This window comes from Bos taurus, chromosome 21 (assembly GCF_002263795.3).
Source record: "Bos taurus isolate L1 Dominette 01449 registration number 42190680 breed Hereford chromosome 21, ARS-UCD2.0, whole genome shotgun sequence".
NCBI classification, from domain to species: domain Eukaryota; kingdom Metazoa; phylum Chordata; class Mammalia; order Artiodactyla; family Bovidae; genus Bos; species Bos taurus.
The window spans coordinates 4260651-4274541 of NC_037348.1; the positions used below are offsets into that span (position 1 = coordinate 4260651).

The following is a 13891-nucleotide window of genomic DNA, read 5'->3' on the forward strand; positions in this document are numbered from 1 at the left end:
GAATCCCTTAGAAGAAATGGAGTAGCCATCATAGTCAACAAGAGAGTCTGAAATGCAGTACTTGGATGGAATCTCAAACATGACATAATGATCTCTATTCATTCCCAAGGCAAACTGTTCAACATCACAGTAATCCAAGTCTATGATCTAACCATTAATGCTGAAGAAGCTGAAGTTGAATGGTTCTATGATGACCTACAAGACCTTCTAGAACTAACATGCAAAAAAGATGCCCTATCATCATAGGGGACTGGAATGCAAAAGTAGAAGTTGAGCGATACCTGAAGTAACAGGCAAGTTTGGCCTTGGAGTACAGAATGAAGCAGGGCAAAGGATTACAGAGTTTTTCCAAGAGAACACACTGGTCATAGAGCACATCCTCTTCCAACAACACAAGAGATGACTCTACACATGGACATCACCAGATGGTCAGCACTGAAATCAGACTGATTACATTCTTTGCAGCCAAAGATGGAGAAGTCAGCAAAAACAAGACTGGGAGGTGACTGTGGCTCAGATTATGAAATCCTTACTACAAAATCCAGACTTAAACTGAAGAAAGTAGGGAAAACCACTAGACCATTCAGGTATGACCTAAATCAAAATCCCTTATGATTACACAGTGGAAGAGACAAACTGATTCATGGGATAGATCTGATAGAGTGCCTGGAGAATTATGGATGGAGCTTCATGACATTGTACAGGAGGCAGGGATCAAGACCATCCCCAAGAAAAAGTAATGCAAAAAGGCAAAATGGTTGTCTGAAGAGGTCTCACAAATAGCTAAGAAAAGAAGAGAAGTGAAAGGCAAGGAGAAAAGGAAAGATATACCCATTTGAATGCAGAGTTCCAAAGAATAGCAAAGAGAGATAAGAAAACCATCCTCAGTGATCAATGCAAAGAAATAGAGGAAAACAACAGAATGGGAAAATTTAGAGATATCTTCAAGAAAATTAGAGATACCAAGGGAACATTTCATGCAGAGATGGGTAAAATAAAGGACAGAAATGATATGAACCTAACAGAAGCAGAAGATACTAAAAAGGGGTGGCAAGAATACTCAGAAAGTGAAAGTGAAGTTGCTCAGTCGTGTCCGACTCTTTGGGACCCCATGAACTGTAGCCTACCAGGCTCCTCTGTCTATGGGATTCTCCAGGCAAGAATACTCAGAAGAACTATACAAAAAAGATCTTTTTTTTTTTTTTTTTATCTGGGTCATTAGACCCAGATAATCACAATGGTGTGATCACTCACCTAGAGCCACATATCCTGGCATGTGAAGTCGGGTGGGCTTTAGAAAGCATCAGTACAAACAAAGCTAGTGGAGGTGATAGAATTCCAGCTGAGCTGTTTCAAGTCCTAAAAGATGATGCTGTGAAAGTGCTGCACTCAATATGACAGCACATTTGGAAAACTCAGAAGTGGCCACAGAACTGGAAAACGTCAGTTTTCATTCCAATCCCAAAGAAAGGTAGTGCCAAATAATGTTCAAACTACGGCACAGTTGCACTCATCTCACATACTAGGAAATTAATGCTCAAAATTCTCCAAATGAGCTTCAACAGTACATGAACTGAGACCTTCCAGATGTTCAAGCTGGATTTAGAAAAGGCAGAGGAGCCAGAGATCAAATGGTCAACATCTGCTGGATCATGGAAAAAGCAAGAGAGTTCTAGGAAAACATCTACTTCTGCTTTACTGACTATGCCAAAGCCTTTGACTGTGTGGATCACAACAAACTGGAAACTTCTTGAAGGTATGGGAATACCAGACCACCTTACCTGCATCCTGAGAAACTTATATGCAGTTCAAGAAGAAACAGTTAGAAGCAGACATGGAAAAATGAACTGGTTCCAAATTGGGAAAGGATTACAATCAAGGCTGTATATTTTCACCCTGCTTATTTATCTTATATGCAAAATATATCATGCAAAATGCTGGGTTGGATGAAGCACAAGGTGGAATCAAGATTGCCATGAGAAATATCATTAACCTCAAATATGCAGATGACACCACCCTTATGGCAGAAAGCGAAGAGGAACTGCAGAGCTTCTTGATGAAAGTGAAAGAATAGAGTAAAGAAGCTGGTAAACCAGTTTAAAGCTCAACATTCAAAAAACTAAGATCATGGCATCTGGTCCCATCACCTCATGGCAAATAGACGAGGAAACAATGGAAACAGTGAGAGATATTATTTTCTTGGGCTTCAAAATCACTGCAGATGGTGACTGCAGCCATGAACTTAAAAGACACTTGTTCCTTGAAAGAAAAGCTATGACAAACTTAAACTGCATATTAAAAAGCAGAGACATCACTTTGCTGACTAAGGTCTGTACAGTCAAAGCTCTGGTTTTTCCAGGAGTCATGTATGGATGTGAGAGTTGGACTATAAAGAAAGCTGAGCACTGAAGAATTGATGCTTTTGAACTGTGGTGTTGGAGAAGACTCTTGAGAGTCCCTTGGACTGCAAGGAGATCCAACCAGTCCATCCTAAAGGAAATTAGTCCTGGGTGTTCACTGGAAGGACTGATGCTGAAGCTCCAATACTTTGTCCACCTGATGCGAAGAACTGACTCATTGGAAAAGACCCTGATGCTGGGAAAGATTGAAGGCAGAAGGAGAAGGGGACAAGAGGATGAGATGTTTGAATAGCATCCTTGACTTGATCACCATGAGTTTGAGCAAGTTCCAGCAGTTGGTGATGGACAGGGAGGCCTGGCGTGCTGCCACGGGGTTGCAAAGTCAGACATGACTGAGCGACTGAACCAAAATGTAAATTTTATATTATGTGCATTTTATCATAATTTAAAAAGTAGGTTTCTGACTGTTAAAGTAAACGCTGACTGATTATGTAGAAGTAAAGTGTGACAACAGAAAATAGGACAACAAACAATATACAAGTATAAAGTTGTAAGATTCATATACTACACATGCAATGGTGTACTGTCACTTACAGGTAGGTATAGATGGTGTTAGTGGTAGAGAACATGCCTGCCAATGCAGGAGACATAAGAGACATGGGTTTGATCCGTGGATCGGGATGATCCCCTGGAGGAGGGTATGGCAACCCACTCTAGTGTTCTAGCCTGGAGAATACCATGGACAGAGGAACTTGGACAGGCTATAGTCCGTAGGGTTGTAGAGCCTGACATGACTGAAGTGACTTAGCATGCATGCATATTAGAGTTTTCTATTTTCAACCTTAGAGAAACTAATAAAAACAAAATAAATAGATGTAACTAACAAGCCAATAAAGAAGAGAAAATGGAATCCAAAACAAAGACTCATGTGCTTCTATTTGCCATTTAATGTAAGTGAAGGAGCCAGCCTAGGTGTAAAAACAGAAGAGACCATGTTGCTCTGAGGATCCTGTGCCTAGTATAAGTGGGTGACAGCTGGCTCAGAAGGTGGTAATGTATGTCCACTACTGCTAAATTTGATCTTAACTGTTTTTCTTTTAAGAAAAGCCAAAAATCTATCTATTTATGCATTGAATAGATATAATTCATCTATTCATCTAGATGCAATTAATCTGTGAATAGAATAATTCATCTATTATTCATTGATTCATGTGAAATCTTCTGGTTTTTAAGTTGTCTTTATTTTAAAATAGCGCTGACTAATTAAACGCATCTGTAGTCTACATATAGCCTTCAGATAACTAATATGATAACTCTAATTTAAATAAAGTGAACAATAAAAGGAATCAATGATGGACTAAAAATAGAGAGTATGATTTCTGTGAATGGAACATTTATCACTTAATGTGCCCCATACCTTCCTACTTTTGTTCCTGCTCTTGCTTTTACCTTTTTCTGATATTTTCTGTCCAATTTCTTTTTCAAAATCCAAATCAACTGCCATCTTTTCCTAGGAATTTTGTTTCTTCTTCTAGTCAGAACTGACATTTCTGTTTCCTTAACAATCAAGACCCTCTTGCTTGGGCAAAGCACTAATAAATCCACTTGGAGTACATGTGAATCAATGTGGTTATGATTCCATGAATGAAAAAACTCAAAACATTTGTTAAATTTCACCCCACCATAGACTAGACCTGCAATGTTCATTCATGCTTTTAGCCTAAACTTGTCTCTTCCCAACACTTTTTCTGTATACAGCTGCTATGGGGAATCTGTTCTGGAACATGTACTTCCCTGACCAAGGAAACTATTCAGTGACTCCTTCCCTGCAAGAAGTTGATTCCTTGGCTCCACAGTTTTTGTCTTCCAGTGCCCGACTCATCTCATCTCTTGCTATCTTTACCCTGCACTTGAATTTTCCTAAATATGAAATAACACACAATTCAGTGAACTCAGCTCTCAGCTGAGAAGACTCTCCATTCAACTTCTCACCAAGCTCTGCTTCCTCATGGCAATACTGTTTTTGTTTGTTTGTTTGTTTAGCCATCTCTACTCCACCTACTGCCACAAACAGCCTCGCTGTGCTGCCTCTGTGCTGGGTGTGATAGAGGGTGTCTACCCATCGCCCAGCTTCCCCAGGTTCAGCTATTTTAGTCTCTCACTTGGAAGCTCTTATGGAAACTGAGCCAACCCAAGGTTACGTGGAACTGTGGTGCCCTCTACTGCTTTCCAGAACCGTGACTACTTTGCTTTCTGTCATTCAACACAAGGGAAAATGCTAATAGAACACATGGGAATTAAGTGGATATACCATCATTTCCCAGGGCAAACACTGAATTTCGTATTAAAACAAATATTATGAAATGCTAATATATATTCTTCTAACATGTGAATTTCCATAAGGTATGCCTTATTATTTTACTATTCTTTCAGGTCCAACCTAAGGCTCTTTATATGTTCATAAATATTAAGAGAAGAGACGGGGTTATCATTTCATCACATGGAGAAATTAAGTATTTAAGCCACGTGGTTAAATAAAATTTAAAGATATAGCTCTCAGTACACATAATTTCCAGGTGTTCAATAATATGCATTGACTTTAGACTGATAGGGAAAACATGCAAATTTTAAAAATAATTCATGAAAAGAACATAAATTCTCTTACAGTTGATTGAATCTAGGAAAGTATTATTGTTAAAAATCAGTATTTGTAACTCTCACTAATACAAAATAATCTCTGGTTTATCCACATTTCTTTGCAAAAATTACTAAGTGATTTCCTTTGGTAATCTCTAAGGCTTTAAATTCACTAGTTATTTGAACTCTTTGATTTGCCTTATGTTGTTTAATATTGGGAAAATAGTAATTATCACTGGTATCTGTAAACCTAGAATTCTAACACTTAGTAGGTTACAATTATATTGATTTTTATTGCTTTTAATTTAATGATTTTGATTGTCAATGAGCTTTATCTTAGTGATACGATTTTTGAGTAATTAGAAAATGAAGAAATATCTGTCTTCAATTTATTCATTTTAGAATCAGAAAAGCCTTTCAAATAAGCATCTTATCTAATTTATATTTCATGCAGAATCACTGGAATCAGAGCTATTTAATACTATGACTAAGTGTATACTCAGAATAACACTTCCTTATATTTGGAACATTTATGTATTTTTATGTCCTATTTCTGAAATATATCTAGAAGCTGCTATTTTTAGAAAATCTTAGAATTTTTGGCATGTGCAAAAGTGCCAGCAGTTAGCTTAGATTTGGACTGCGTTGTATTAAACATAACTAAGGATAGTGTGACTTCACACATTGAATGATTAAAGATCTTTTCTGGAGAGTTAGAAATTCGCCCTTCTCACAATTATTCTGTTAAGAGTGACTGTAAACAATTCAGTCAGAGTCCTTTGACTCTTGACTCTCAAAGTCTTTCTTTGTCTTTTGTCAGAGTATGACAAAAGACATAGAAATGATAATACACTGCCCATCAGGTTCTTGCTGGGTTTATTTAAATATTGAACATCTCCCCCTGGGTGTTCTCATAGCCAAGAAGCATCCGGTCCGGAGAAAATCAGACGCTGCCATCTTAAAACCACAACTGTGCTTGCTTTGCTTCCCTATCCTGCCCGAGCGTCATTTGTGCCAGCCAGCCTCAGCACTCAGAGTAGGCACGCTGAGGCAGAGACGAACATGACCTCGATAATGAAATTTCACGTGTTCGTGGGTGCGGGAGGTAACGCCCTACAGCAGAATTCAAGTCCGATACCCACTCACAAGTCTGCAGACCCTAAGTCCTCTTGTCACTGACAAGAAGGCTTCTTGTCAAGAAAGGGAACTTCCCAGCCTCCCCAAATGTACAGAGCAATTAGGTAAGCGTTTAATTCTAATTAATCCATTTTACTGACTTTACTTCCCATAGCAATGAATTACAATTCTTTAAAAAGTAGCCTCAGAGGCCAGTTTCTTCCTATAGAGAGTAGGAGCTGCAGACACAGGGGCCTGCGTGGAGGACTGAGGCAGGACTTAGGCCCGGCCAGAAAGGCGCTCAGGGCTGGTCCTGAGACAGGAAAGCTCTCGGCACCCCGGCCTTCGGCGCCTTGCCTGGACACCCCCTTTCCATCTCAGCCCTAAAAAGAGGGACACGAGGCACCGATACACTCCGGCAGGCTACCAAGAAACTTCATCAGAAACGTGGCCTGTCCCAGAACTGGCCAAGCCGGGGACCCCGAACGCCCCCACTTCCTCGCAGCCGGCCCAGGGCCAGGGCGCGTTTGGTGAGAGTCTGGCGGCCTCTACCGGAGCGCCTCCGCAGAGGAGCGTTTCTCAGAGCCGGAGCCGACATGTAGCGCTCGGGCGAGGTGAGAGCGCGCGCCGGCGCGCCGGGGGCGCCGGGGGCTCTGCAGCGGGGCGGCGCGCGGCCTCGGGCGCGGAGCTGAGCCGCAGGGCGGCGGCGGGAGCGCAGGGGGTGCCCGAGGCGCTCGGCCCGGGAGCACCGGGGAAGTTCGCGCTGGCGGCATGGGGCGGTGACGCCGCACCGGCCTCCGCGCTTGCCAGCCGGGGAGAGCAGACGGGGGAGGAGGATGCGCCCTAGCCGACGGCTCGCCTTCCCGGGCCGGCGCGCGGGGTAAGCCCGGGCGCGCGGGACCGGGGCCGTGGGGTCAGAAGCTGCGGACGGCGGCGGGAGGGCAAGAGGACCCGGCTCGGCCCGCATGCCTGTCCTCGAGGGTGCCTGGCTCAGGGAGGGCGGTGGAGGCAGGCGGGGCCCCGCGGGCGGCCAGGAGCGCAAACTTTCCCCCGGCGACTGCGGAGGCGCAGCCCGCATGAGAGGGCAGGGGCGTCCAGAGCAGCGCGGCGCCGCCGGACGGGGCGCCGGGGCGCAAGACCCACGGACCTGCCGGTAGGAACTGGGGCACGAGGCTCCCGCCGCGGTCACCGGAGCCGAGGGCCGAGAACGCCCCCCGGGGGCCCCGCCAGCCGCCGGGCTCCGAGGCGCGGCGGGCTGGGCGCTTTCTGCAGGGTGGGCGCGGGCTCGGGCTCGAGACTGGGGGCGGGGGCGCGAGCGGGTCGCGCTGCCGGCTCGAGGCCGGGAGACACGGAGCCGACGCTGCACCGCGCGCTCCGGGCCGAGGAGGAAAGCGCCGCGCGGCAGGACGCTCCGCTCGGACCCGGGGCGGCAGCAGGGCAGGTCTGCCCCGGCCAGAAGCGAGCCGGGGAGGGTGGGCAAACGGTTGGCGCTGGGCGCGCCGCTGCGGACCGGGAGGGCGGCCGACTCTACCCGGCCGCGGGCGCCCGGGCGCGGAGGCTGCAGCTCTGCAGTGCCACCCCCGCGCCCGCGAGCCCCCGCGGCGGTCCCGGGACCGTGGGAGACAGCCTGTCTTTGGGGGTCCCGACTCCCCCAAAGCCTGGTCCAGACTGTCACCAGGCTGAGGGCGGCAGGAGGTGCCGCCCGGGTTTCCCGCATGCAGCGCCGCGTGCTCGCCGCCGGGACTCCGGCCCGGGTTTGGAGAGCAGCCCCTGGACGCACCCAGGCAATCCCCGCCCTGCCTTTCTCGACTCGAGGGCCTTGGTTTCGGAGGTGGAAGTACCTGTTGTGTGTTTCTCTCTTCCGGAGTTGGCCTGGGGTCTCCTCGGGAAAATGTTGCTTTTGAACACGCGGTGCTCCTTTATGATGTCTATCCATTTGCGTTATGCGCATATTGAGAAATATATCCCTTCTCTAGGGTTAGTTGCAGAGCCCAGGGATTGTGCCTGCTTGGATTTCAAATGCATTAATTAGGGCCCACCATATAATCCAGAGCCGAGAGACTTTCCAAAATGCAGTGATTACTAAGTTCTTTAGTCATGGGGACAGACTGCTGAGAAAGTGGCAGCCTTCTTTTATAAGCAGTTCTTATATTGTCGTGATCTTGCAGAAGACTTGTTTAAATGTGCCTTTTTTCCCCTCTTTCCACATACTTTCTCATAGCACCTTGCAGAACAAGGAGTAGCTTGCTGGCTTTGACGCGTGGCAAATATTTCAGAAAGGTAAAATTATTCCACTTGTGGATTTGACAGATGTAAAATACAGTTAGATAACTTCAGGCATTGATTCTAATAATAGGACTAGAGGGTCATTTGATCACATGGAAAAAGTAAAACAAAGAATTTGCAACATGGGAAAGATAAATTAGGAGAATGATTCTGCACCCTGAGTAAAGGTGAAAATCAAGCCTACTGTAATTTCTTTTTACACCCCAACTTACTGGCCAGTGAACACAGATAATTCTGATATGGAACCGTGATGGACAAGAACAGCCAGGCTCCTTTATGCATTGTGTATGTTAGCAGTGTGATTTGATTCTAGGAACTGTTTCATGGCAACATTCATGTTTATGTTTTTTCCCCTTTCAGCTTCAAGATCAAGGTGGAGAAAGGAATAGCAATTCTTCCAAATTCATCTGCTTCAGCTGTTTTTCTTACTGGGAATGGACAATGGAATGTTCTCTAGCTTTATCATGATCAAAAACCTCCTTCTCTTTTGTATTTCCATGAACTTAGCCAGTCACTTTGGGTAAGTTATCATCTATGCTTTGATTTTACAATTTTCAGGGCACAAGTACCTTTTAGAAACTTTGTTGAGCAGTGTATCAGCAAACCCTCATTGGCCACCTTTGCAGTCCCACAGACTTATAAGAGTCCTTGCCTTACCCCACGCTTAATTCCGAGCAAGGCTGCTCCAAGTGTAAGGTCTCTGAAGTCAGTCAGAAAAAAGAGGCAGATTATGTTTTCAGAAGTGGAAGCCGAAGATGGTTTCAGAGTAAGCTGTGTTTCCTCCCACTCAGGTTAAAGCAGGATTGAAAAGCTGACCTGCATGAAGGACATTTATTGCTTGTTGGACAAAGCAGTGGGCAACATTCTTTGTCGTCCTTAGTTCCAGACAAACTAAGGATTGTTGTCCTTAGTTCCATTCTGTAAAGGAATTTGCCTTTAAAGCCAAGCCTACTGTAGGTGGCACTGACAAGGACTCGCAGTGGTCCTGACTTGAGCCAAAGGCCTTGAACTGTGGCCATCGGAATGCAAACGCAGATACCAGAAACTGCATGTGTCTGATGATCTGCAGGACCCCAGGGCATTTGGTGTTACCAGTGCCTTTAAGTTCTTTCATCTTGGCCTTTAGTATCAGTGTACTGATTCTAATAGTTTTTCATCAAACTAGTGATAACCCAAGTTCCTGACAAACTTCTTATGAGGTGCTGACTCTGTCCTCTTCTTCCCAAAATTGCTCTGGCTAATCACAAGGATTGTAACTTGAAGTTGGTGGTGTGTTTAGTCGATAAGTCATATCCGACTCTTTGCAACCCCTTGGACTATAGCCCGTGAGGGTCCTCTGTCCATGGGATACTCTAGGCAAGAATACTGGAGTAGGTTGCAATTTCCTTCTCCAGGGGATCTTCCCCACCCAGGGACTGAACCTGTGTCTCCTGTCTTGGCAGGCAGGCTCTTTACCCCTGAGCCAGCAGGGACACCCCAACTTAAAGTTGGTGGAGTGTAATTAAGAAGTTAAATTTTAGGACGAAAGTTGCCAAACACCCCTTATGTGAAAATCAGTGGTGAAGGTTGCCCTTGTGTGAATCATGGAGGCACCTGCGGGGCATAGTGGTTCTGCAATACATCCCCACGAGTCGGCAGGAAGGAGGCCTCTCCAAAGTCCATGACCCTCTCTCTTTGTTCTCAGGTCATTTTCTGTACTTCTGACTTCCCAAGTCTGTACAGACGAGAAAGCAGAGAGAGAGAGGTCTGTGACCATCCCCAGGTGTGTGGCTGGTACATGACGGCATGGGGCTGCGTTCCAGCTCCATCAGAGACTTGTCTGACCCTCAGCACCGTGAAGGGGACAGAGTGTACGTGCTGCCCATGCCTGTGGGACAGCCTCCTAGCCAGTCAGGGCGTTCCCTTGGGACACAGTGTTGGTTGTTATTCTTACCTTGCTGCTCGTCTTGAATGGGTACTTCCCTATTTGTGCCTTTGGTTTCCTTATCTGTTCAGTGAATGTCTTCCCTTCCAAGGGCTCTCCCTGCTGCTAAATCTTCTAGGATTTAACCATAGTGTTCCCACATACATCCTGCATACATCCCTCCTGCATGAGAAGTGTGTTTAGAAGTGAAATCAAACACAATATTTTAAATTTCCAAGTTAATACATTAGGTAGGTAGTTTGCTTACTGATATATTGCATACATTTATCAATATTTCAGATGTAAGAAATATGCTAGGATTGGAAACATGTATTTTTTTCCTAAGATTTTAGTCAAATATATTTCTGTGAATCTGCATATTCTATAGTCAAGAAGGTATTATGCTTACCTGGTGGATAAAAGTCTGAAGTATGAAAAAATGTGCATATGGAGTTTGGCCATTAGAAGCAGCTGTACTTGATTTCTTACTCAATTTGATGACTTTCTGATGTCATCTTCAAAATAGAGAGATAATTCTTAGTTTCTAGAAGCTAATACAGAACAAGTAGTAGAATGCCCCTTAATCTCCTTTACAGTTAGTTGTTGGAGAAGTTTTGAACCTGTCAGATACAAGTTTAATAGTCCATCCTAAAATGATACCTACTAACTGCAGAAATTAATGAGACACAGAATAGGATGTGAAAAAGGAAGATATCCTTAATTCCACCACACAGATAGAATCCTCCTTCCCAGAATCCTCCTTCCCATTCTGGTGTGTTTCTTCCTCTTGCTTCTATGCCTAGCTCTATACAGTTGGGATCATACTGTGTTTTCAGTTCTGTAATTTTTGTGCTTTCTTCACACCAATACTCTGTTACCACAAAGTCTTAAAATGTATGACGTAAAATGGACAAGTGTATTGCAGTGCATAAATGCTTTGTCATGGGCTACATCCCTAATTAGGGCTGTTTGCACTGTTTCTGATTGTGTTGTTTTCCTACATATGTGTGAACATATCTGTCCTACAATGGCTTTAAGTATTTGAGTTCATTTCTATTAGAAGATGTTTCTGTAAGTGGACTTTTACGTCAGCCTCCCTGAGTGCTTTTAGCTCTTGGTTTTGTGGGTCCAGTTGCTTCTGGGGACCAAGATCTGTAGCAAAGTGGGAAGTCAAGTAGGGTATGGTTTTCAGCAGAAGGCATCTTGACGTCTAGGGGCACAAGGGCCTATCGATTGCCTTTTCATACAAGGCTCCTCTCACTTGGTTATTACTGTAAATGAGCTTAACAATAATTTTGTCAAATTGCAAAGCGAGTTTCAGAACACTTATTTGATTTAAAATCTTGACAAAATAATATGTATTGCAATATGAAGTGCCTATTGTTACCATGTCTGTTTTAGAAGACACTTATGAGCTGAGCATCGTTAGCCCTGGCTTACAGTCAGGGAGACGAGAGGAAAAGAGGCTACTGGTGGGTTTACCACGCTGGTCGTGCTGGGGTTCTATCCTCAGCCCTCCTCAGAGGGAACCTGCCGGGTAGTCCTGGGGTTCTCGTCTTGACTTCACATGGTTTGCAGGGAAGGTCTTAGTCAGACTGACCTATAGAGGAAGGGGGCATAATTTTGAAAGGAATTCTCTGCATCAGGGTAGAGAGAATTTTCCGTTCTGAGATTACAGAAAAAAACAGCTTGGTAAGCTCTGTTATTTTCTTCCAAAGAAAGAGTTTATGTGATTTTGTTCTAAAGAAAGGTGAACAGGGAAGCATGAAAAGCCGTAATTTGCACATTGTGGGACAGAAGAAATGTGGATACCTGTAAATGCATAAAGAAGATCAGACAACTGGTGAAGGGTAAAGAGGGATAGGAAACTGCTCTCAGTCAGAGAGCAGAGGAAAGAGGCAGGACGCTGTGCTTCTGTGCAATACAAAATCATACACTGTTTGCGAAAAACATGTGGATCTGGCAATCAGGAAATTTATATGTGATAAGTAAAATGTATTTGATGATTATATAAGATACAGTGAAATTGCTTTGAAAATATGAGTCTCATGTCTTCTCCCTTTTATTTTCTAAATTTGATCAGAGCCACCAGTAGCTCATTTTCAGTAGCCTTTGTAATTCTTCTGTTAGTTTTAAGTTATATAACAGAGCATGAGTCAAGTGTATAACTGAGCAGAGACATATCTGACTGTCGGCCTTGTGTGATGTCACATTCAGAGGCATGGCATAATTTGAGGCATTATAGTTATTTTAACCAGTAATCACACATATATGGTATAAAGACGCCAGCACAGAAACAATGTTTGCATCAATGTAAGGTCAAAACATAATCTAATCTGAAGTTACTTTATCATCATCTGAAAAATCATACTTTTCAGACTTGATTAGATCAGTGATAATTGCAAGATAAATTTGAGGATTATCAACTCCATAATATGGTAAAATCTAATTCCATTCATTTAATAATGTTAAACACTGTTTAGAGGTTTATCTATTGGAAAGTAAAAAATGCATTAGAATTTTATCACATGGGAGCTATAATTCAAATAGACTTTGGAAAACAGTACTCTGTAATTGGCAATTATAGGCAGGTTCTTGTAGAAGTAGCTTAAGAAAAGGAACATATCAGGTTCTTTTTTATCTGTCTACACAAGCATGCTAACCGGGACTGTTGGTTTCATGAAGAGGGCCTGTTCATACACGTTCTCAAGGACAGTTCTCTTCTCTTAACTAGAGCAGAAAGTGCACTCTCTCTGAGTCATTCACGTACTCATGATGTCTTTTTAAATGGCAAGAGGGAAATTCCCATGTGGAAAGTTCTTCCTGCTTGTTACCACAGATTCAGAAGACCAGGACTGATGGTCATCATGACAATTATAAAACCACAGAGAAGTGCTGTGAAGCAGATAGGACACTCACAGGTGAGGAGGCACTTATGTGGAGGCTGCAGGGATAGCCAGAGACCTTGCATATAGTAAACATTTCAGGTGACTAAGACCCTGTGCTGTGCTGTGCTTAGTCACTCAGTTGTGTCCAACTCTTTGTGACTGCATGGACTGTAACCCACCAGGCTCCTCTGTCCATAGGGATTTTCTAAGCAAGAATATTGGGATGGGTTGCCATTTCCTCCTCCAGGGGATCTTCCCTTCGACCCAGTGGTCAAACCGAAGGGTCCTGCATTGCATGTGGATTCTTTACCATCTGAGCCACCAGAGAAGCCCAAGAATACTGGAAAGGGTAGTCTATCCCTTCTCCAGTGGATCTTCTTGACCCAGAATTGAACTGGGGTCTTCTGCATTCCAGGAAAGCCCGACTAAGACCCTACTACAGAGTAATGCCAACATTTTTTTAAGGCACCAAAACAAAATACTTCCAAATTACCTGCTTCAAAACTTAAAACTGCTAAGCAAAGCTTAGACGGATAGCCAGCCAGAGTCGACCCAGCCAGCCTTTCTCTGGCCATCAGCTCCAAGATGAGTAACTGGCTTGGTTCAAGGGGAGAAGGAGAATGTAGGTTTTTGGATTTTTAAAACAAAGATACAATTGCGTATTTTAATTGGTGTGAAATTTCAAAGGAAAATATTAGAAT

General features: G+C 43.9%; 1 protein-coding gene across 4 annotated transcripts in view; it reads left to right on the top strand.

Annotated features, from left to right (window-relative positions):
* Positions 1 to 6631: 6631 nt before the first annotated feature.
* Positions 6632 to 13891, top strand: part of GABRA5 (gamma-aminobutyric acid type A receptor subunit alpha5) — a 92284-nt gene continuing 85024 nt past the window's right edge. Inside the window, exons 1-3 of one of the 4 annotated variants that reach the window (XM_005221733.5) lie at positions 6692 to 6727; positions 8335 to 8393; positions 8760 to 8919. In XM_005221733.5, the coding sequence (XP_005221790.1) occupies positions 8834 to 8919 (86 nt within the window). In that variant the 5' untranslated portion in view covers positions 6692 to 6727; positions 8335 to 8393; positions 8760 to 8833. Of the gene's footprint in view, positions 6728 to 6789; positions 6994 to 8334; positions 8394 to 8759; positions 8920 to 13891 lie in introns of those variants that run through there. The other 3 variants (XM_005221731.5, XM_005221734.5, NM_001075844.1) reach the window with 3 other exon arrangements.